The sequence below is a fragment of the Protomyctophum bolini genome, assembly GCF_963924005.1.
Source record: "Protomyctophum bolini genome assembly, chromosome: 8".
Taxonomy (NCBI): Eukaryota; Metazoa; Chordata; class Actinopteri; order Myctophiformes; family Myctophidae; genus Protomyctophum; species Protomyctophum bolini.
The window spans coordinates 38,723,033-38,748,275 of record NC_137869.1 but is presented as its reverse complement, the minus strand read 5'-3'; the positions used below and the strand labels follow the sequence as shown (position 1 = coordinate 38,748,275).

General features: G+C 41.3%; 1 protein-coding gene across 1 annotated transcript; it reads right to left on the bottom strand.

The window, feature by feature from the left end:
- Positions 1-14,450, bottom strand: LOC308320223 (uncharacterized protein). Its single transcript, XM_080770541.1, has 11 exons — positions 14,275-14,450; positions 13,879-13,974; positions 13,176-13,231; positions 12,553-12,722; positions 12,071-12,246; positions 9,819-9,822; positions 4,115-4,218; positions 3,573-3,632; positions 3,209-3,273; positions 2,886-3,052; positions 1-2,276 (listed from the first exon to the last, which is right to left on the bottom strand). The coding sequence occupies exons 1-11, from the start codon at positions 14,382-14,384 to the stop codon at positions 2,085-2,087; spliced, it is 1,200 nt and encodes a 399-aa protein (XP_080626667.1). The 5' UTR covers positions 14,385-14,450; the 3' UTR covers positions 1-2,084.
- Between the last annotated feature and the right edge of the window lie 10,793 nt (positions 14,451-25,243).

The window sequence follows — 25,243 nt, the reverse complement described above, 5'->3', positions numbered from 1 at the left end:
GGTTAATAATGAAACTGCCAGGATATAATGGACATTTTTAGAATCTGATCCCAGGTCAGAATAAAAGCACTCTGACCTAGAGGAGACGTGGCCAGGGAATGTGTTCCTTTAGGCAGATTGACTGGTCCGTGATGCACGCGTAACAGTTGATGGTCCTTTTTAAAACTCGGCGTATATATGATATACGCACAAATAGCACTTTTGAGTGTCAGAGCATGCTCTGTCGACCAAATGGATAACTTGTAAATAAATACTGCTGATTTCATTCAGAATGCTATTCTTGGCCCAGGTTCTCTCTCTCTCTGGCCATGGGATCGGTCGGTGCAGACTGCACAGTATTCATAATGGCGGTTGCCTGGTCGCTAATAGAGGGTATGGGGTGTAAAGTGAATGGCAGATCGAGTGGCAAAGTGAGTGACGAAGTGAATTTAATCTTGTTTAAAGTAATTTCATGCAATCAAATAGGACTTTTCTGTTTGGATGTGTATGGGCTGTCAAGGCCAGAAAGTAGTTTTTTTTTGCCACTCGGTAGGCTTTCCCGCATAACTTCCTGGTATGATGATGATGTCACGCGCATACCCTCTATTACATAACTTATATTTCACAAAATCTGAAAATAAGTTTAAATCAGACGGCAGCTCACCACAACCTTTGCATGATGGTGAACTATAGCAACTGACACTAATACAGTACACTGTTATCTCAATAGCTTATTTAAGACTATATTTTGTGCTACTTCACGCTAAATGTAATTCTCTATTAAGTCAGATTGCATTTACAACCACATGCTTAGTGAAATACCTATTACTTAATAATTCGCCGTGGGAATCTAGAGAAAATACTATGTTGTTCCACGTATTTTGATAATTCAATGGCATCCTATTTAATAATATATCTTTACAAGCACTGTAAAAGTCTACAACAAACTTTGTACTCAAACCGCAAAATAAATAATACATTGTTTGACTCTTAAGTTAACTTAAGTATTAATCTAATAATACATTAGAACCATTATGCTTTGGAAGCAATAAAAATACATTTTCAGGATCCAAAAAATGGACTCTTTAAATAAGTCAAATAATTTATCACTGAAAATCTTCAGTACAAAAGCTTGCAATCTCTTTTTTGAGTGTCTCAGAAGAGCGAACGCTCACTGTAGAACTAAAGTGACCTTTTGCACTCCAGCGCTAAAGAGGTCACGTCCCTATTATTGAGTCCCCAATCCTTAATGCTCCCAGTGGTGATACTTCCGGTGGCAGTTGAAGGATCCAAATTAGAAAGAATTCTGCCACACACACACACACACACACACACACACACACACACACACACACACGCACAACCATGCCACCCATCTAACATCCTCCATCGCTATCTGCACAACAGGAAACACCTCCTCCGCATGCAGAGAGGGGAGGGAGGGAGGGCTGCTGTGCACTTTGCTGACGCAGCTCAATGGTCAGATCACCCAGTGATTCATTCATTGTCTAATAGATTTCAGCTCAACTATGTACACAAACTTATCATCTGGTGCAAACACAACACACTATATAATCTTTGTAAATTATTGTCATTTTTTTTTGTTGCTTGTCATCTTCTCTCGGCTGACAGTCAAGTGCCCTATAGTGGTCAGTGCCATGTCCTGTATCCCGTGTCGGTGGTGATGTCTATCCCTGTGCCGTGTGAGTTGGCTACCCAGGGGTAGAACGAGTGTCCGGTAGAACAGCTGGATTGGGAACGTGAGGTTCCCAGTTCGATCCCAGGCTCCCCCAGAGTTAGTGTCAAAGTGTCCTTGAGCAAGACTCCGAACCCCTAATTGCTCCCGATGTGCAGGCTGGTGCCTTGCATGGTTTCCCCCGCCAGCGGTGTATGAATGTGTGTGTGAATGGGTGGAGGTAATGCACAATCTATGTGAAGCGCCTTGGATAGTTTACCATTTACCACTTTATGTTTTGTTGTTATCGTCAGGGGGTGAGGGGGGTGGGAGGGGGGCATGTGCCCTCCTCTCTCTCCTGAAAGGACCCCAAACATTCCAGTTAGGTTTTATCCATGCTCTGTTTCCTCGACGCTCCGTTGCGTTTTTTTCATCCCTTGTTGTTGGCTTCGGCCGACATGTTTTCCATGAGGGTTCTATAAATCTCTGACCGGAGAAAGCGCGGATACGAGTCCCTCTCCATCAGCCCGTAAACGATCTTCTGAGCGTCGTCAAAACAGTGTAGCGTGGGAGTCTTGATGCTCCTCGCGATCTCCTCTCGGGTCGGATGGTCAATGTTGATCTGAGACGAGATTGACAGGGAGGAAGAAGAGGAGTAAAGTTGCAACTCAAACAAAACATTTTAAGATTGTATAGAGGCTACCACACCGTGAACAGTACAGAACACTCTTCATTACATTATCGCCTAATCATAATATTTTAGTTGCAGTTATTTTTGCATAATCGTCAATCGTGTCCAAGTTGAAAAATGTCCATATATTTTCAAACATTAAAAACAATAGCGGAAATAGCACATCTACAAGCTTACAACACATCACATATTGTAAGCTTGTAGATCAACTATTTAAGATAAAAATTATTAAATGTGTCAGTGATTTCTTTATCTGTGCAATTTGTCATTTCCGAAGCCTATAAGGCAAACAAAAATACAAATTGTAACGTTCCAATGTTCAGTGAAAAAAACACAATAGAATTGTTAATCACACTTATTTTGTGACAATTAATCATCAACTTAAATTTGTAATCGCGCAATTAGTATTATGGTACAGTACGTCTCGGAACAATAAGTAATAAAAGAGCACGTATGTGTGAGAGAGGGGGCAAAAGCAGTGCCCTGCATCTTTGTGATCTGTGATTTTATCACGATGAGATGCGGTAATATCAATGTTACCTCTCTTGGAGATTCTGGCTTGACGAATTGCTCATATATCTTCTTGGCCCTTGAAGACATTCTGTATGAAGACTTGATTTTCTTGTATTCTTCACAGGTGAGCCAGAATTCAATATTCTCATCACTGAATTCCGATTTCAGGAAGGTCCGGAAAGTGGCCAGTCCATCTGAAGTTATTGTGGGGGAAAAACTGTTAGAATTGTATAACAAGTCACGTTATATTACAAGGCACATTGACATTTCTTATATTAAAGAACGCATATTTGAAAAGAATTATCCTCGTTAATTTTGAGTGTTTCCATTCCCTGGGAAAAGCAACCTACATTTAGACTCGAGAAGCCTTTCCAGTGACTGTGACCATTGTTGCATATCTTCTAAACTTAGCCTGCTGGGAGAGAATGCAAAAGTAATTACTTAACCAGAATCGAATTTGGGTAGAACAAAACCAACAATCTATATGATGTCAGGATGCAGAAACTGCCTAATTATTATGGATGTACTTATCAAATTCCTTAAAAAGAAAAAAGTCAAGTCTTTGGGTATGGTCTGCAAGTGCATGCTCGGTGCCAAAGCAAACATGGTGTCCCTAGTTCTTTTGAATCCTCTCAAAATGCCATAGATGGAAATGATAGGCGCAGGCTATTTTAACACTGAAATGTATGCAAAACACTCAATAAGTCTCCTTACCTCTCAGAGCCTGAAGAGTGCGAGAACATGCACTGCAGTCGGCACATAAAGTTCTTCCCACTGTGTAGAGATAAGAATTACAGTATATGAGTATTTTGATATCGGTGTATTCAGTGTCAAGTGAAGATGTCAAAAGTATGTCAGGAATCTAGCAATTAGAAAAGAATGATTATGCGGCAGAATAAAAGTTTAGATTCCAATTGCGTTCATGCTCTTTTCGGAGGATATTAATATGAAGCATCCATCCATAGCCAGTCACTTTATAGGAGTATAGGACATGCATGGTAATGATAATGAATTGACTTTTGCGCATGTCTGTATGTGTCAGATCATGTGTTTGCATGGGCTTGTTTCTTAAGGACATCGGATGAACCAATTGAGCCTGAGCGTTTTCAACAGCATGCAAAGAGACCGTTAACTAGAGTTAACTAGAACACAACACGGCGTCGCAGAGGACCACGAGTTCAGCGACGCATCGTCTCATCTGTGCCGTCGCTGGCATATATACGTCTCTGTGTTTAAATGTTTAAACTTTCACTCACATGTTCTTGTTTCTGTTCCTGTCATCTCTATCCATGATGAAGTGCTGTGTGTTGCTGCTGAGTGGCGCGGCGATTAGGCTGTGCATTGTTTTATTAAGTCCACACTCTCAGGCTCCTGGTCCTGATCATGCTGCAGCTGAGAGACACTGGGGAGGGTTCCCCCTGTGACAGGGCTTTTTATACCCGGTCCTCGTGTTGCTAAGAGAGGCCAGTGGCATACATCACCAGCGCAGCCCAGCCCAGCCCAAACAGAGTGCTGCAGTTTAGAGAGGGAGGAAGCCCCCCTTCCTAAACCTCCTCCTTGTACTTTTCCTCTCCCTCCTGCTTCCCTGTTAAGAAACAACAACTCATACACAGTATAACCACCCCCCCCCCCTCTCTCTCTCTCCCCCCCCTGCTCTTTCACTCCCTATTATGTCTCTAGATCCCTCTCTTGCCCTGCTTCCCTCATTCCTTCCCTGCCCTCCCTCATGTCAACTGGACGAGCCAAACACACAGTGCTGGTAAGTTACGTTTGGCAGATTCATGCTGTATTCAAATTATCTTCAATTTGGGAGCGCGGATGCAAATGCCAGTAACGTTGACTGTGATAACGCAAATTGTGACATTTTCTGTGACTTGTGGGTTGGCCTCTCGGACATTATTGAGATGTTGCAGGCTCACAAAGAGCACTCTTACTGTACACTGTGTCCCTCCACGATTCCTTTGAATTCTCGCTTCATGAGAAAAAGGGAAACGACAATTGCAACACTTCATTGCGGCTGCAGGAAGTTAGCTAAGATTGCCAGGATATAACATCGTGACCATTCCCTTGTTTCAGCCTTTACTTTATTGCCCAATTTTATTGCACATATACTGTGTGTGTGTGTGTGTGTGTGTGTGTGTGTGTGTGTGTGTGAGCTCGGCAAGGCTCCTGCCCCATGGGCCCCATGGCTAGGCAAGGCTCCTGCCCCATGGGCCCCATGGGGCAGCAAAGCTTACTTACTTTGTGAGACCATTGTGCCTGCTTTGTCCAAACATTGATTGTGTTCCTATAGTGGCATGACTTAAATAACCGAACTATTATTACTATTATTGTCAAGGAAACTTGTCGGCTTGTGATAACCCATAGAAGTTGTATCAAATGAGCACTAATATTCACGCTTCCTCCCCCGGAAGCTGACCTGTGATCTGTTTTGCATAGTTTCCAGAGTGAATCAAGCTTAGGTTATAGGAATATGAGACATGAGATCAGTCAGCAACTATTTTCTGGTACTTTAACCTCCCTTAGTGCCCCTGAAGAGCAATCATATCAATAATATCTTCCTGTTTTTCTTTGGTTATACATTTTTCATGTCAAGGACCCCCAAATTAATATTTGTATTAGGATGTGGGCCCCCATCAAACATATTTGTGTCAACAAGATTTGTGTTAAACTGTTATTCCAAATTTGTCATATTTTTTGTGGTTAAACTGATGCTATATCTTAACTAATTTAGCTGGGGACCCCCTGGAACCTCTCTAAGGGACCCCTGGGGTTCCCCGGACCCCACTTTGAGGACCGCAGTTCTAAGCAACCATGAGCTCATGCTAAGGCCCATGAGCTGGCCCGTCACCCAATACAGCCATGGGATTGGCTCCATTCATGTAGCTCTCCACGCTTTGACCAAAGACGGAGATGAGCAGTGAAGCGTTTTTTTTTCTTCGAGAGTCACCAGTCAGTCACACACAGCTACCGGCCAGTGTTGTTTTCGTCGACTATAATACTACGACGAAAAATGTTCCTCGGCTACCTTTTTTCACTGACAAAAACGACATAAAAACTAAGCCATGATGACTAAAACTATATGACTAAATATATTGACAATTTCGTCAATAAATAAAAACTAGACTAAAATGCTCGGAAGGGGACTAGTGGACAAGTATAAGTCATTTTACACTTGGTTGCATGCTGAAAATAGCTGATCTACAAGCTACGCGTTGTGAGCGGCGCGTTGTGAGCTTGTAGATCGATGCGACGATGGCATCAACGCCCACCAAACTACATTTTAGTCGACTAAATCAACTGCAGATTTAGTCGACTAAAATCTTATGATATTACACCAAAACATTCTGGCTGACTAAAATGTGACTGAAACTAACTGAAAACTATTGAAGAGACTATGACTAAAACTTGTCAAACTTGCTGCCAAAAACAACACTGCTACCGTCCCTACCCAGGGGCGTTGTGAGCTTGTTGATCTGCTATTTTCCTTGGAGATTTAGTGCAGTGGGATAAAGGGAGCGGGCCAGAGAGCCGTGGGGGAACCTTGTATAGAATAGGATTTTGGACATAGCTGGTTTTGGACATAGCTGGTTTCTGCCCAATAGCAGAGTCTGATGTGGCAAGTCTAAATATTGTGAATAATTGTTATCTGATGCCTCAATCTGCACTCTGTGACTGATGGAGGATGTGGTTCGTGTTGTAGTCGAGTCCACCTAAAGCCAGTCAAGGCCAAGTCCGAGGCGGGGCGAGTCCGAGTGAAGACCGAGTGTGGGAGGGGGTCCAGTCCGAGTCGAAAACGAGACTGAGCCCGTACCAGATTATTATTTCTCATTTGATTGGTCCATAAAACACTGGGAAAACTCTCAGCGCTCAGTTACTTAACAAGATAAGATGTCTATGCCAGACAGCTCTCTTATTATGTTAATGTGAATTGGCTCTTACCAATACCCTCATAATCTGGGTATAATACATTTATTTCATTGCATTGTAGTGACTCGTGACTCGAGCGGACTCGGTGGGGGAAGAGTACCGAGTGAAGGCCGCGTCAAATTAAGGGTGAGATTTAAATGAAAATGTGGATTTGAAACCGGACTCAGGTAGTACAACACCAGATGTGGTAGTAGCAATTACATTAATTTTCATGGCATGGCAATTTCTGTTTAATCAAAATTAGTACACTTTTAGCAGATAAACAAATGCAATGTTCTTTCATGTGTCTATTTTGAAACCTGTTTCAACATACAGTAAGTAAAGGGTCAATGGAATCGCTACTTCCGGTCCCTTACCGTGCTTCAGTGAAGCAACACAACACGATTGACAATATTTGCATTTACGTCACAAATTACAAAGTGTTCTCACTGCAGCCTCACGTCTCTCATTACCAGTGATGGACAAAGTATATATACTCTAGTAAATACCCAAGTATTCAAAAGTACAAATTACCATACAAAATAAATTATGCTTTTAATATTAATACTGCGTTGCAATATGTTCACTATATTTGAAGTGGTTTAATAATTTACATTTTTGTAAGTTTGCGTCCAAAGAGTCCCTTCCTAGAAATGTAGTGGAGTCAAAAGTAAAGTATTTCTATTTCAAAGAGTGAAAGTTGTAAACTCCACTGTCGCTATCAGTGTGTGAATGAGACACATATAGATTACAATCACCCACAGAGATTTTGAAAACATGACTAATGACAAAAACCTCCCACACTTGCTGGGTGAAGTACAATCATTTGCAAAAACAGCAGCAAGATGTGTGAGCTTCTGTGATAGGAGAGGCCAGGGATATCAAATGGAACACAACCACCTCAAAGACTAATCATTGTGTGTATTCCTCCACTGTCTGCATCGAGTGATCTTGGAGATTCTGACTTGTTCCACTTTTTGCTTTGGCAATGTAAACATATGTTTTTGTAATGCCAATAAAGCCCTTTGAATTTTATTGGATTGTGTGAATGGGTGAATTTAAAATAGCCTACATTGTAAAGCACCTTGGAGAAAGGCGCTACCCTATATAATACAGTATATGAGACCCTATATGATACATATCTGTATATGATACAGATATGGTACAGTTACAGTTACTTTTATCACCATATATTGTTCCTCGCGGTTCAGGCCACAGTGTATCAGCTTTCGAAAGGTGATGCCAGAGCCTAAGGCGCAGATAGACAGATACTGTACAAAGCAGAAATGCACCATATTACTCACTTCCTCTTTGCTGCCATGGTAACTTCTTCTGGTTATGGAAAAACAGTGACAGACTGTGAGTGAAGTGTATTGCACCATGTGACACGTACGGGCTGTGACCTGGGTTCATCATGTCCCAATGTACGTTCCTTTATAAGGGTTTCACATCGGCGAGATCAGACACTGCTGTGCCGGGAATGGAGTGACGGTTGCAACATGATCCAATTCCATTGAATCAGTCATTTCAGTCAAATCTCCAAATCAATTCGATTATGATTCATGAATTGTAATCCAATTAAATCAAGTCAAACCATATCAGTGTGGGGTCAGTCACACCCCTAGTGATGCTTGGAAACAACGGAACTTCTCATACTGTGAAAAACATTACATTCACCCATTCACACACACACACATCATTCACACACCGATGACCATGCAAGGTACCAACCTGCACATCGGGAGCAAATTAGGAGTTGCTCAAGGACACTTAGACACTAACTCTGGGGGAGCCCCGATGGAACTGGGAACCTTGTGGTTCCCGGCTGGCCACTCTACCCGTAAGCCCCTGACGCCCCGTGTAATACAATACTTTATTACATGGCTTGGTTGAATGCTTGATTCTGATTGGTCAATCGCTGAGTTCAGCAGTCTGTTATTTCTGGATAATGACCGATCAAACCCTCGGAGAACCAGCTGTGTGGCTGCGCCCTGCTGATTTACTGCTGTTTCCAACATGACAGCCATGTAAACGCACACACAGTGTCATTTGCAGCTTAACATAATTGCTCTCAAAAATGTTTTTGAGAACATGTGAGCGAGAAATGGACGAAGCAGTACCTGAAAATGGATTCTATTTGATCAACTCACTTTCTTGTTTTCCGACAGTGCTCCAGCCCTGCAGCTGAGCAGATGCAGCCAGTGCGAAACTAAAGGAATACTTTTTGTTGTTGTTCAATTTATCCATTTATGTTAGGTAGCCATTTAATAAGCGGGATAATATCTGGCTAGGTAGTCATTGTCGGGAGATAATTCACCTTTACGATGATTAACCACTTCTGCTTCGCCGATCTTCTGTGAATTATCCCCCGACAATGTCCACCTAGCCAGATATTATCCCTTACTTATTTGACTGATGAAATACTGCTGCTTAACAACTTCCACAATCCATCATCAATTCAACTCAACATCACTTTAACCATTTAAACCCCATATACTTGACTGGGGTCCCCTAAGGTTCTGTATTTGGTCCCTTCCTTTTTACATCAAATCTCTTCTCTGCACAAGCTTGCAGATTGGCTATTTGTTTTGGCCAGTTGTTTGCCTTATTATGATTATGCCCAAACTAAGGACGATAGGATTCATGTTGTTAAAATGTATTATGTGTGAATACAAGGTTGAAATTCAACCATATACAACATGCAGTGCATTTGGTCATGTTGCTTTGCTGCTGGGTTTTCCAGTTAGTGTAGTTAGTGAACAAATGAACATCCGAAGTAGCCCTTTCATTTCAACAGAGAGCTCATGCTTATACAGTAGTATGTAAACTTAAATACTGCCTTTGCATCTTCTCTGTTCATCTTCATTACTTGATTGATGTACTGTACTGTATTTATTGCTTCTTTTGAAGTTAAGATGAACAAACTAAGCTATGCAGCAAAAGAGAAAAGACAAGACAGTAGATGATACACTGACTAATCGTATCTTTTATGCTGACATATGTTCTTATTAGGTTATTTTCTATTTTATGTTTAAGTTTGATACTTCCTACAGCACTGTATGGGGGTGATGAGAGGGAACACATTCGAGCTGATTTGTCACACATCAGGTTTGTCTGCATGATGATGACTCCAATTCACCGACGTGTGTTCTTCTAGGTCAGACTCTAGTGTTATTCTTAGATTCTTGGAAAGCCTTTTAAGGCACAACGTGCAGGAATAAGGCCATTTACAGAATGAGGTCAAGGGTGGCAGTATTATTTTTTTTTCCGACTCAGTGACACCCTCACTGGCTCAGGGAATCATCTCAGTACCTAATTAGTGGAAGACAAGCAGATATGAGACCAAAACAGTTACTGTGCTGCTGGCCGAGCCATGGAAACTCCTTCTCTGAATGATGCCAGTCCTCTGCTTGCCAACATCAGTCAGTGTCATAGAGATAAATATAAACGGTCGTCATGGCATTCTGAAATACATATATAAATTCAAATAAACGTTTTTTGAATTGACAGGATTTATCCATCCATCCAATTGGGGTGTAAATTGAATGCGATTAAGTCATAAAGTTATATATCTAAAGGGTGCACATTGTTATACTTTTCTTTTTTTAATGTTGTGAAGAATGTTGTGAAAAAACGCTCTTTTTCCAGATTAACTTTTAATGAACATTTCCAAGGTCCTTTCATTTTACATTCCTGTAGCCATTTCTATTTCAAGCACACTGCGCCTCATAGTGCATAGTATGTTTTTAAATCAGTTGCATCCATCCATGCATGGATTAAAGCAAAAATAAAATCTCACGAATATCTCACGAAAATGTTTGCATTTGCAAACATTGCAGTCTTAAATGTGCGATTTGTGAGACAGTGTGAAAGGAGCCGCCCCACACACACTCAGCGCTGATTCCTAAACAATCAACACAATGTGCAAAATGAGTATGTTTTAGTAATCCGCGCTGTCAACACGATGAAAGATATACAGATTGAGGCTTTAACCCTTGCTTTCATTTATAGATAAGATATCCGAGCGAGACTATTACAGAATTTATGGAAGATTCTTCAGAACATATTGCTTGTTTGACCACGTCAGATATGCTCTAAAATTTAAATAATTACCGAAAATAGACGATCTACAAGCTCTCAATGCGTTGAGATCATTGTTTTCACTGTGCAACATGCCTCCAAAGAAGACATGATGATGATGATGGCTTCTATGGAATCGAAAAGACTGAAATCAGTCGTGGCGACTGATAACTTTAATCCATGCATCGTGTATCACGCTTGTCGTGTAGGATATAACGATATTAAAAACTGCTCCATCTGCTCCACATTCCTGTTCACATATACTTTCACATACTTCATCTTATCATAACGTCTTCACTTCTTCAACATTCTTATTGGTATTGTAGATCCTATTACTTAACTATCTGCTATCAGCTCAGTCAACCCACAGTTCAAATCCATTTAATTTAGCTTGACAAACTTTCATGAATAAAACTTAAAAAAAAAACGTGAAATAGTCATTTTATGACACAGTAGCAATAGTTCAGAGGTTTTCACCTTGGTGGACCAAAAGGACTGAAACTAGGTACTGTGATCGTGAAGAAAATACCAAAAGAAAGTAAAAAGTCAATGGTATAGTATAGTACAGTGGTTTTCAACCAGTGGTCCGGGGACCACCAGTGGTCCTTGAAGGGGTTCCAGGTGGTCCCCAGCTAAATGATGGCGAGTCGGTAACCAAATGGACCCTTATAGATCTTTAACTCTTGAGAGTGTAAAATCAAATGGATCCGGTTCCATTTGGTTTCATTTCACACTCTCAAGAGTTTAAATTATTGTAATTAATTTACAAGAAGTCTATACACAATTAGAGAATCAAATGTAGTAGACGTGTGGAATTGTGGACAAAATCTTATCCAACAACCACTAAATATTCTTTTGGTTTTGGGTCTGAGAGGCTAAATCTCATCAAACGGTGGTTCCGTGGCTAAAATGCAAAATAAATAATGGGGCCTTGATATGAAAATGGCTGAAAACCACTGGTATAGAAAAAAATCACACCCGTGTGAACTGAGTGGTGCAACTCCCCTCTCTCTCCCCCCTCTCTCTCTCTCTCTCTCTCTCTCTCATTAGCAGGCAACAGTACAGCACTATCTCTCTGTTTCTGTACAACAGCGCCCCTACTGGTACTAATAGTCATACTCGTGCTCATTAACGCATACATAGGCGGACGACACATAGGCGGACACGGACATTGCTGTTCCTTGGAGTGCAGGTTGCACAAAAAGGATGATGGCTAAATGTACCACAGGGTCCTGTTCCTGCGCCTCATACTCAGGTAGGCGTCAGAGCGGAGGAACCTGCTGCAGGAGTCTCTCTCCATCAGCTGATACACGTGTCTCTGGGCATCATCAAAGCATGAGAGGCTGGGTTCCATCAAGGACTTCTGAATCTCCTCTCGGATATAATGGTCAACATTGATCTGTGGGGGAGGTGAGGGGACGACGACACAGAACTTGAAGCATGCTAGCCAGTCGCAAACAGTCTATATTCGTCTGCCAGTGTAACACACAAATAAGCATAACTATCTGGTCTTGTGCGTATAATAGAACATTTCTGGTTTCAAACCCCAAAGAACGCTAATAAGCCAGACTCAAATCACACATCACTTTTGCCAACGGCTGTAATGGCCTCTAAAGGCTGGCCAGTACAAGTGTCTTAAAACATCTGTAACTATTATGCACTGTAAGTTTGTCCACAAATCATGAAATGTGGTTCTGGAACTGACCTCCCGTTGGGCGCTAGGGTGGAGGAACTCTTGGTAGATCTGGTCTGCTTTAGAGGAAAGCCCGTCCGCTGAAGAGGGGGACTTTCTGAAGTCTTCACATGCTAGCCAGAACTCGATGTTCTCTTCGCTGAACTCTGACTGCAGAAAGGAGCGGAACGCTGACAAACACTCTGCATGGAGAGAGGATTTAGAATGAGGAATTATATTATAATATTATATTACATTATTATATTATTCGTGTACTGTAGTGCCAAATCACAAAATGTACTAAAGGCGATTTAGGTCTTACAGGCCTGCTCTGTACAGGAATTTGTAGAGCAGGTTAAGTAAGGTAAAAAAGAAAAAAAAATAGTAGGCTAAGTGCTACCCTTCAACCAGAAGAAGCCGTGATTAATGACCATACAATCGACACAAAGAGTAGAATACAGTTTTAGATGCTGTTTAAGGTAAGCTAAGGTCCAAAAGTTTCAAATAAGCACTTTTCTGTCATCTAAAGGCTGGTTGAGATGTAACTTTTTACTTTTCCAGCACCTGGCCTAAATGCGGGTACAAGACGTGCACACAATCTCCTCTTTGAACATGGTTGAGACACTTGACCATATGGCATGCATTGCTTCTCTTACTTTTATCCCTTAATAGTCTTTCCAGATTCGGGCGGTGTTTGGTGTTATCCCGAAAGCTGTAATGAGGACAGAAATAACATTTATTGACTATGATTAAACAAGCATGTTGATGTAGAGCAGCAGTGATAGCTTAGGTTTAGACCAGTGGTTTTCAACCTTTTTCATATCAAGGCTCATTAGTTATTCTGCATTTGAGCCACGGACCACCATTTGATTTGATATTTAGCCTCTCAGACACAAAACTAAATAATATGTTGTCGTCGTTGGATGAGATTTTGTCCACAATTCCATGCTGTATTGATGTTGGTACCATTAGGAGAGAGAACAGGCAAACGTTGATCAAAATAACAATTATTCTTCTACATTGTGCAGACATCTTGTACATTAAATAATGCAGATGTTAAATAATAATTTCACTCTTGAGGGCGGGAAATTAAACCAAATGGACCCTTACACTCTCAAGAGTTGAAGATCTATAACAAGGGTCCATTTGGTTACCATTGGTGGTCCCCAGCCCACTGGTTGAAAACCAGTGGTTTAGAATGACAATATCTAAAGAGCATCATTTTACATACTGTGTTTAGTAAACAGTCTACTTTCACCAGCTGTTTCACAAATCAGATTGGAACTTGGCGTGGCAAAATGGTTGAGTCATGAGATTTTATTTTTGCTTTATTCCATGCACATATACTGTGTACAATACCTGATCTTTGAGGGGTATGTGTCATCCTTTGTTTTATTGTTCAAAATACTCTGAATGTCCCTCTTCTGGGCTTTACGGCTCACAACAATATCAAGCCTGTAAGACAAGAGCAGGGCTCTTCATAACATATACAGAGATACATGAACAGACGCAAGTAACATACATAGTTAACAGCTGGCGCGACAGTTTATTTATTGAAACTTTATCAAATGAGATAAACAAGGCAAACCTATACTGTAAAGATAACCCTATAAAATAAAGTGTTTATTGACCCTTTGTAAGAAATACATAGATCTAGACAAATGCATGAAATGCAAACTTGTTATTATTATTATAACCATTATTGCCATTGTCATCACTGGTATACATTATCGAGATAATACTACGTTGGCTCACCTTAGACCCATAGACTGTCTCCCATTCTTAATCAGATCCTTAAATTCACAGATCCGAATTTTTGAGAACAAAAGCTTGGGCATTTTGAGACATCGCTGGTACGGTGCCATCCACAGAGTTATACTAACAGCTATAAGGGCGTCTCTGAACACCGTATTGCAACAGAGCCCTTTTGTACATTTGAGCTGGCAGGCCAAGGTGTGCTTGGTGACGCCGGCCGAGGACCTGCATGCCGCTGCAGGTTGATGGAATACCACAGCTGTAAGCAGTGACTCATTCACAGTAAAATTCCAACAGTAACTTCTTTGACATTCTGTTGATGGCCATGTTGCAACCAAATTATGGTTGCGGGGAATCATATTTATTGATTTTCTTTCATTGATTTATTGTTGTGTGAATGAATTGCTTTTTTTCTTTTTATATATTTTTTATCCCACGATTTTGTAACCCATTTTTCACCCGTGTGAATTATCTAATCTGATCCTGGGCTCTATACACACACACCCTCCGCCAACCTAGTCCCCATATATGAATTGCATTTTTTGATGAATTGCATTTTTATAGTGCTTTTCCAAGTGCTCAAAGCGCTTTCATTCATACATTGGCGAACAGTCGACGCCAGCGTCCTCACTATCCCACGTTCACACACAAATGGTGGCGAGCTCACACCGACCGACTCATTGGAGGCAATGTGGGGTTCAGTGTCTTGCCCAAGGACACTTCGACATGTGGACAGGAGGAGTCGTGATTCGAACCGCCAACCCAGGGACCATTGGGAAGTGCTCTCTCAGCTATATCCTGCGCCACCCCTCCTCCTCCCCCCCCCCCCCCCCCTTATCCTTAAACGTAGGCCTATTTGTCATTTTCTTTTACTATTTTGAAAAACATTTTAAAATAGTTCAAATAGCCGATCTACAAGCTCACAACATGTCGATCGGCTAGTTGAACTGTTTCATAATGTTTTTCAAGATAGTAAAATATGGCAAATATATGTTTAGGGATAAAGTGTAAGGCGCGCCCAAGATATAGGCCCCCTCTCTGTGTGTAAATTATACTGTGGTAAACTGTGGCATATACCATATTTGTACTAATTTGTGTTTTATTATGATTTCTGATGCTGTGAGTTACTATACCCTTATTTAAAAGGTGGGTACGAGTACAGGTAATTTACTGTTGTAATGTAAATTAAATATCAACATTTGTGGGCGCCCGCTGGCCTATAGGTCCAGGCGCATGCCACATACAGGCTATGGGCTGACAGCGTGTGGCGTGTTCGAGTCCCGTTCATGACAACCTTTGCTGCATGTCTCTCCCCTTCTCTCTCTCCCTCTTTCCTGTCCATCTTCACTTGATACTATCAATAAATAAAATAAAATATCGATTTGCTCATTTGCTTTCCCTTTCACCGCTTAAGAACTATATTTATTTGACCAGATTCCCAATCTACGATCTACAAAGCTGACAGCACACATTGCATTGTGTAGATCAGCTATTTTCACATAATGTTGGATTGAAACTGCAGCCAAATGAGGGCATTAAGTGAGACAGGAGCACGTGAAGTTCTGCATCTATTCATATAACATGCCACCTGGTGTCACACATTAATTAATGGCTAATTATAATTCGTCAAACAACCATGTCACTCGACAGAAATACCAGATTCCCGGCCGAAAAATGTGTCACGTCACGACTTACTGCCCTCATTTGCCTTCGTGTCCAGTACAGCATTAAAATGTGTGCGTGCGTGTCAGTTTTTTATCAGACTTTATGAGTTTCACTTAAAAAAATCCGCCTTGTCCAGCAATAAAAAGGCAGACGGCACAAGGTAAAAAAAAAAACATTCCACCTGGTGTCACGGAGAGTCCACTGGTGTCACAGTGTCATCTGGTGTCGCACAGGAAGAACTCATGTTGTGTACTGTTGGAGGACCATGTTGACAGTAGCCACAAATAAACACATTTTCAGGTTGCTACGCCTACTCAACAAGTTTAGAGAGTTTACTGTACGTACGTTAGGTTTGTTATCAGAACATCTGTGCTTTATTTAGAACTGTATACTGTCTGGATATAGCAGGGGTCCTCAAAGTTTTAATTCAAGTCAAGGACCCCCAAATTAATATGTGACGCAGACTCCCAATCATTTGAAAATATGTTGTGCCATGGACATACAAGTTATTTTTATTTATTTATTTTTAATTAAATTGTTATTTGTTTGATAATAGCAGACCTACAAGTCCTCAACACGTTGCCACGTGACGCGTTGTGAGCTTGTAAATATTAGCTATATATTCAAAAGCTGATTCATATTTAGGGTTAAGGTGGTGAAACTGATTTTGGGGCTATATTCACAAAGTTTGCCCCCGGACCCCACTTTGAGAACCATTGATGTATTGTATATATATCACAATTGAAGATGTGCACACATGCTCACACACACACACACACACACACACACACACACTTGCGTGCACAGGCGCGCGCACGTGCGCACACACAAACACACGCACACGCACACACCTCCAACAACACATGCTCTTATTTTTAATTGACTTGGATCTTTTCAGAGGTGCCATACCTATAGCTCCAAACATCGACTGAGTGAAATAGCAATGGAAATTTTATGAAAAGCAAAAGATAATGTTTATCTGCTCGTGGAACCTCTGAAGATAACCTCAGGGCTACACTGCTGTGTATAGTATAGCGGCGTGTTTGTGGTTGGGGTGACTGCAGAAAACAAGCGCTTGAACAGAGGGTCTATGTGAAACTTTCCACACTGAATGCTATGCGTGCACTGCAGAAAGTATAGCTATTAGCTAAATACTTATTACTTATTAGCAAAATACTTCTCAGGTCGATACCCAAAAGAGAGATTAGACGTTTTCCCCCCCCGACGCAAACTAGTGAAAATGACGCTTGTAGATCTGCTATTTCTGCTATATTTCTTCTTAATTCATCATTTTTTTCTTATTGTTTTTTTTTCCGTATTTCCTTTGAAATTAATATATATATATATTTTTTAGTACATGCGGCACTACATAAAAAAAATGTAAACTGTAAAACAAAGTAGCGCATTACACGTATAGGAGGACATTCACTACACTTATAAAGGCACTGACTGTGGCGTCAATGCCAGGGGCGTATCCACACCTGGTCCTACTTTTTAATAGTAGCTTAATTGCATAACAATGTGAATGCAATCTCTGCATTCAATTTAGCGAAATATGGCAGTGGGTGTATTATTATTAGTATTATTATTCATTTTCCTATTTGGATCCTAGCCACTGGCACTGCCTAGTTTGTCCATCTGTACCTGCATAGATTGATTGGTCATGCCTGCCTGATGCCTGTCATGTGCTTGTTTCTAGAATGTGGCAGATTAGTTTGTCTACTCTTCACCCCAGAAACTTGCGTCTTTGTTTATCATTAAATATCAATGAGAAGCCTCTCTGAGAGTATCCTAAATGTTAGCCTCACAATGCCAAACATCTATTGCAAAGTTTTTGGAAAGAAAGGAAGTCAGCATGCAGTCCCTAGAGGAGCTAGCCTACTGTAGGTCTACAACAGTTGTATCCTGAGGACTTCAGCTTTACTGGGCAACTCCACAACAGCGTCTGCCCTTGATTATGGATTACTACGTGTTTGAAGACATCAAAGGTCAGAATTGAATTGTAATTTTTGCTGAATGGATTTTCATTGATTGTGCCCATGTTGTCTGTTGCTATGCTATGGGTGCCCATGTTGTCTGCTGCTATGGGGTGCTGGTGCTATCTTGCTAATTGCTAATTTGGAAGTGTGTTGAAAGAAACTAGCTGTTGTTACACTCTCTGCAGTCTTCAATACTCAACACTAATACTTCAATACTAGTAGGCTACCTGGGAGAGTGTGCATGTTGTTGTTTTATGGTTGTTGAGGAATGAGGAGTGCTCCTATGTCCAGCTTTGAGGGTTTGTGTAAACACAAACATTGCGTTAACACAAACATTGAATGCCATTGACAATGGATGGCCAGATTTGAATGTTTGTGTAAACACAAACATTGTGTAAACATTTGTCTTGTAGCAGCCTGACATTACACCGGTCAATCTCTAAGACACCTGACTAAATATTTGTAGGAAATTGAAGGCAAACATGAGTATTAATTAATTAAAAATGAGGGGAATTAATTAATTAATTAAAAATTTCTGTGTGCCCAGGCAAATTTTCCCAGGCCAAGGTAATAATTAATTCCTGCATACGCCACTGGTCAATGCGCCGCAAAACATTCATAAGGCATCCGTAATATACAGCAGGATCACATGCATTGTGATTTATTTACGCACTCAGGCCGTCACTGTCGCCTAACTATCACTCATCAAAACGATATCGTATCACGGCATCAATTTATTTATAGCAAAGGTGCTTAATGTCCTGTAAGCTGGCATCCATGTGTTGTTGTGCAGGTGCTAATTGGAAATGCACTCCACTGCTAAAACGGAATGGCCATGGCTGGATAGTGGTTTCCATCTACAGTACACTCTGTGTATTCACGTTGCAGTGATAAACATGGACAATTGTACATTTCTACATTTCCTGGGGTTGGTTAGCCAATCTACAACCTCCCAGCTGCAACTCGTTGAGAGCTTAATTGTTGATGGGCTATTTTCAGCAAAGGCATATTTGGTGTAGAGGGAATTAGTAGAGATCTAGCAGGGAGGTCTGAGGGACCCCATGCAGACAAAAGAGTTTACTGTGCACAGTAGGCTATGACAACAGGACAGATGCATGGGCAGAGGTGGGACATCTAGAATTGTAGGACACATGCATGTTGGATGCTGGTTACAGTGGACTTTAGTGTCCCTACAGTACAGTAAGTAGGCGGACATTCTGCAAAAAATAGCAGAGGTGTAGTGGGAAAGAAGGATGGGGCCAAATACAGACCCCTGGCGAACCCCAGTCAATAGGATTTAGGTGTCTAAAGATGGAATGCTGTGATCCCCTAGCCTGGCTATAATAAGCCAGGTGCAAATCTGCCTTGGCAGTGTGATATGAGTCTGACTTATTAGCCAGGCTAGTGATCCCCCCCCCCCCCCCCCCCCCTAAATCATGATCATCAGGTAGAATAAAGATTATTTTTCAAACAAAGTGTACATAAAGTGTTAAAATGACACGCCCACCAGTTCATTAAGGTATGCCTGGTTTTCCTGGTGGGTGGTGTGGTGGTGATGTACCTGAACTGAAGTTTTGTTGTATGATAAAGGGGGAGAGTTTAAGGGATGATATTGTGATGTCACTATCACTGTCATTTCGATTGGGCCTTTTGACTCAAAGGCTCTCGAGCTTTCAGGAAGAAACCAAAAATACACAGGGAAGACATATTTCAATATTCTAACCACACCTGGGGGTATATTAGAGTAATGTCAGCTCCATAGACGCATATAAAACAGAAAGGTACAAAAAGCAATAATCTTAACCCTAACGCAATTCATTATTACTTAATTTGTAAATGTTTCCATCCAACTTAAGGATGAGTATCTTCAATAGAGGTGTGTCTTGTTGAATTGGATCTGAGGAAGAAGTGAGTGATGAGTTATTTGTATCTTTTAGCAGTGGGAAAATAGATGCTGATTGTAGTGTAACCACTGATACTAACGAGCTTTTATTATTTACATTTTAGATAAACACTATTGTTACCCACCGTCACAAATAAAATCAGGCAAATGTAAGAATGGTAGTTGGAGAATTAGTAGAATTGTTAGAATTAGTCGTTTCAATTACGAAAAACAAAATGCTCCCTATTTAAAGTATTATGTAAAATTGCATAAAACAAAATTACAGCTACATAGTTTTCACTATAGGGATGTCCTGATACCCTTTTTTCGTTTCCGATATGACCCGATATGACCAAAAAGGACCGATACTGCATCCGGGACATCTCTACTTTTCGCTGATGAACTCGTATGTTAGTTCCACCTGTTTCTCATCGCATAAAGGGAGGTGTGCGTTAATAATGACGACTGTAGATTGAGAGATTGTAGAGGAGAGGCAGCTCTCTATACGGCATACTGTATTTATGAATGGCATCGTGTACGGGTGACAGGCAGGCTCTGTTCTCTGCTGGCAGGAAGACAAAGCATTGATGTCATCGCAGGGGGAATTGGAAAATGTCTTCCTACTGACACAGTTGTTGAACAATGAGCTCAATGAGATACAGATCTCTGATATATGATTTGCAGAAACCGTACTGTATTTCCATAGTTTGGATTATTTTACTAAGTAATCTGTTGCCGTTTTTAGATCATTAGATCTAAGCATTGATTAACTTTTTATATGAATCAACAGGAGCATCTGGAGATTTATTTTTAAATATCTTTTTTAGGGGCGCTATAGACCCTTCTATGACCAGCTTTGTGTGTTTGTGTGTACCACATTTGTGATGATTTGATTGGCTGAGCAGCACGGAACGTCATGTACGATGATGTGTGTGTGATGATAAGAGTGCCCCTCACTTCACACGAGTGTTATTTTATTTTATTTGTTTCATTATTCTATTTAGCTTTTTTTAAAGCACCACACCAAAGGCAGGTCTGACAGTACACCTTGGCTATCTCACAACAGGCTACATTTCCTGTCACTCCAGTCCAGAGATACTGACACAGTTGTGCCAACACAGTGTGTGTGTGGGCACACATACCGTGTGCCCACGTGGAAAAACAGGTGGAACTTGCATACGAGTTCATCAGCGATACAGTATCGGTATCAGCCCTTTTTGGTCATATCGGGTCAAAACATACACACACACACGCACGCACTAACTAACTAACTACATTACTAGTTACTCTTAAGCCTGATGTACACATGATGCACACATCCTTGTGTGCCATACAGCCTACAGTATAGAGATAGACTATACAGATAGCTTCATAGACTTGTGTAGCATTGTGTTAGATTCATGCTAATATGCATTTTCAGACGGTTTATATACAGTAACCAAATCAATCCTCGATACTTAGAAAATGTGTACTTAGTCTGCTCCTTTTCCCTCTGGCCTACGCCAAACCTCTTCAGCTTGTACATACTTGTACTGTAGATCTGTTATTTTCTGCTATAATGTTCCCCTCGGAATAGGGATTCTAGGGTTCAGTCGGTGGTTAAAACATATATATATATATATATATAAATCACACGCGTGTGAAGTGAGGGACACTTATCATCATATACGTCATCGTACATCATTTGCGTCCTCACCTTTGTCTTCAATGTTTGTGTTTACGCAATGTTTGCACAAACACTCAACTCTGAGGACCCCCTGTATAGTAACTCTGAGGACCCCCCTGTAGTAACTCTGAGGACCCCCCTGTAGTAACTCTGAGGACCCCCCTGTAGTAACTCTGAGGACCCCCTGTAGTAACTCTGAGGACCCCCTGTAGTAACTCTGAGGACCCCCTGTAGTAACTCTGAGGACCCCCTGTAGTAACTCTGAGGACCCCCTGTAGTAACTCTGAGGACCCCCTGCCATAGACTGACACTGGACCGGACCCTGGCCATAAGGCCGAGCATGCATGGCAACTTCTGTAGAATCCAATTATCTCACGCCCAGAGTTTCTCTACATGTCATCTGATTAGTCTGTGCTGCTGAAGCCCAGGTTACACAAAGGGCTAATACCAGGAGAATAATGCTCTTTATGGGAGAGCAATTATAATTCTAATTTGCTGGGGGGGAGATGGAAAGACAGACGTGCGACGCAGGCAGACTGACAGCTAGAGGAGAGAAGGGAAGAGATTGGGAAACGGCAGAGGCAGAGAAGATAGAGGCCAGTGACAGACAGCCATACAGTAGAGAATTTATAGTAGACCTATAGCTGGAAATATTGCAGCACGCATGTGCGCACGCACACACACACACGCACGCGTTGATTGATTGATTGACTGACTGATCGATTTGTGATGTGTGAGAGTCCATTCCACTGGTGTAAACTAAGTAACAAACTGGAGTAGTCTATGTGATGCATGCATTCCACTGCTTAGTAGCATGGATTTCTTGTTAATCTTGTTAATAATTAATGAATGAGGGGCACCCGCTGGCCTAGTGGTCCAGGCGCATGCCACATATAGGCTCTGGCCTGAGAGCGCGTTGCGTGTTCGAGTCCCGTTCATGACGACCTTTGCTTCTCTCTCTCCCTCTTTCCTGTCAGTCTTCACTTGATACTATCAATAAAGGCAGAAAAGCAAAAAACAAATCTTAAAAAAATAAATAATAATGTCCGGGCACAAAAGTCACTTGTCCGGAGCAAACACAAATACATTTTAAATCAACCAACTGTAATTTGGTGAATAGTGATCACATGTTTGAATATTAGATGAATATGTTCAGTTAAGTTAATAACTTAAGTTAATAGCCCTAGAATGTCTGTGATCTTCCATAAATGTAATGCATTCCAAATACACAGCCATAAGTCGGTCCTATCTGTTAGCAGACTGACCTCGTCGGCATTTAAACTTGTAGCACTGCGTTTGTACTGACACAATAATTGTCCTCTAAAGTTTCATATAAATGTTAAAGTTCTGGCAGAAAATGTGTGTTCAGTAAAATAGCGCCACGTTTCCACGAGGAAAGCCGACTGAAAATATGAAAACTTCCTTTGGGAACAGCATGATTTTTGGTGTGGCGATCATTCATAACACCTGTGTGCCCCATACAGTTTTGATATGTTCATTCCTGCTCTCATTCCGGGCCCCTCGTCGGAGAGAATGTCGTTTGTGTGCAGCTCGTGGAAAAGTGGAGATAATTGACTAAATACACGTTTTCGGCCAGAACCTTTAAATGGATATGAAACTAGTCTCCAAGTCTTAGGAATTAATTATCGGGTGATTGCACAGTGCAGACGAGGTCAGTCTGCTAACCATGCGTGGATAGGACGTGGTCTATGGATGTGGAATTTATGAAATGTACTGTATGTAAGTTCTATCTAGGGCTAACAAGTTAAGTCCATTGATCGGCATGCATACTTTCTCATAGACCAGCATATCATTTTTTTTAATTCATATTCTTGATTTGATTTTTAAATGTTTCATGTAATCATCGAGCCATAACATTGATCACTCATTTAGCATAAAGAAAGATGTGATTATGACCTGTAGCCGTTTAAAATACATAAATGGGACAACTGTAGGGTTTCTTTCATTGAAAGTAAAGAAACAAGCCCTGTGGATCGTTTCTTAACACACATAATAACACAAGGTGGCAAGGTGATAATTAGGAAAGCCAAACCATAATGTCAGACAGTATTGTTGGCTGCCAGGAGTGTCACAGTAAAATTGAAAACAAGAGTCACTTACATTTTGTGTGCGTGCGTGCGTGTGTGCGTGCGTGCGTGCGTGTGTGCGTGCGTGCGTGCGTGCGTGCGTGCGTGCGTGCACGTTTCAGTCACCAACATCAGCAGGGTGCAGGGTTGGTATACAGTATGTGTCGCAAATTGTGAAGTAGAGAAGTGAAACAGCTTTAGGAAGCCATGGAGAGAGCCAGATGCAGAGGCAGACTGACAGGTTCCATTGTGTCATCTACAACAGGGGTGGGCAACTTTGGCGATGGCAAGGCGGGTCACTATAGTTCCACTCAGGGCCACTATATTTCCACACTAACTCCAGTGGGCCACTATAGTTCCACACTCACTCCAGAGGGCCTATAGTTCCACACTCACTCCAGAGGGCCAATATAGTTCCACACTCACTCCAGAGGGCCACTATAGTTCCACACTCACTCCAGAGGGCCTATAGTTCCACACTCACTCCAGAGGGCCAATATAGTTCCACACTCACTCCAGAGGGCCACTATAGTTCCACACTCACTCCAGAGGGCCTATAGTTCCACACTCACTCCAGAGGGCCAATATAGTTCCACACTCACTCCAGAGGGCCACTATAGTTACACACTCACTTTGCATATTACTGTCGTACGAAAAATACCCAATCTGCGACACGTTTTCAGCCTATAAATCAGCTATTTTTGAATTGAAATCCTGAATATTTCTTTTGCTATTTTTGAATTGAAATCCTGAAAAGCAATTAACCTTTTTATTTAATTTCAAATGCATTTAGTTATAGTTATGTTAGCTTTATGAACTAAATATATATATATATATATATAGACTGAAGTAATTAAGGCGGGTCATGTTTGTAACAGCTGCAATCAATAATATATCAGTATTCTGATGACCTGCAGGTCGCATTGAGTGATGGTGGGGGCCACACGTGGTCCCCGGGCCACCAGTTGCCCGTGTATGATCTACAATGCCCCAAAGAAAGAAACCCAAGCTTTAGGCAACACCGCTCAATAGAGGGTGAATGACCAATCGAGTGGCAAAGTGAGTTTAACATTGTTTAATGTCGTTTAATGCAATCGGATATTAAGACATTTCTGTTTGGATGTATGGGCTGTCACTGCCAGGAAGTCGTTTTTTGCCACTCGGTTGCGTTCCCACATAACTTCCTGGCTATCCTGACGCATACCCTCTATTATGAAACTCGAAACGGCAATTCTAAACTGGCCTCCGTAAAATCTGAATCCCCCCCACCGCCCACCCCCTTTCCCCCTCACTGTATATGTTTCTTTTCCCTTTTTACCTCCCTTTAATATGATGAATTTCCGTTCTGTTCTTTGACTATATAGAAGTGTCTATTTATTTTGTACGTCTCTCTAAATGTTTTGATGAATTGAACAAGGTGGACCCTCTTGTAAACAAGTGTAATGCTTAATTGGGTCGTCCACTCACAGTTAACAGTCTTTGTATTGAGTTTGTGCTTGAAATGTACTGTAATTGTGCAAACTGTTAATAAATATTTCAATCAATCAATCAAACAAACAGGACATTCCACACTAGGATAATTTACCCATGTTTTACTTTACTTCACTCAGCTTGACTGAATATTAGTTTTCTAAGGGGTTAAGAAAGGTCATAGCCCCCGTATAGACTTTACATCTTCATTTTTAAACGA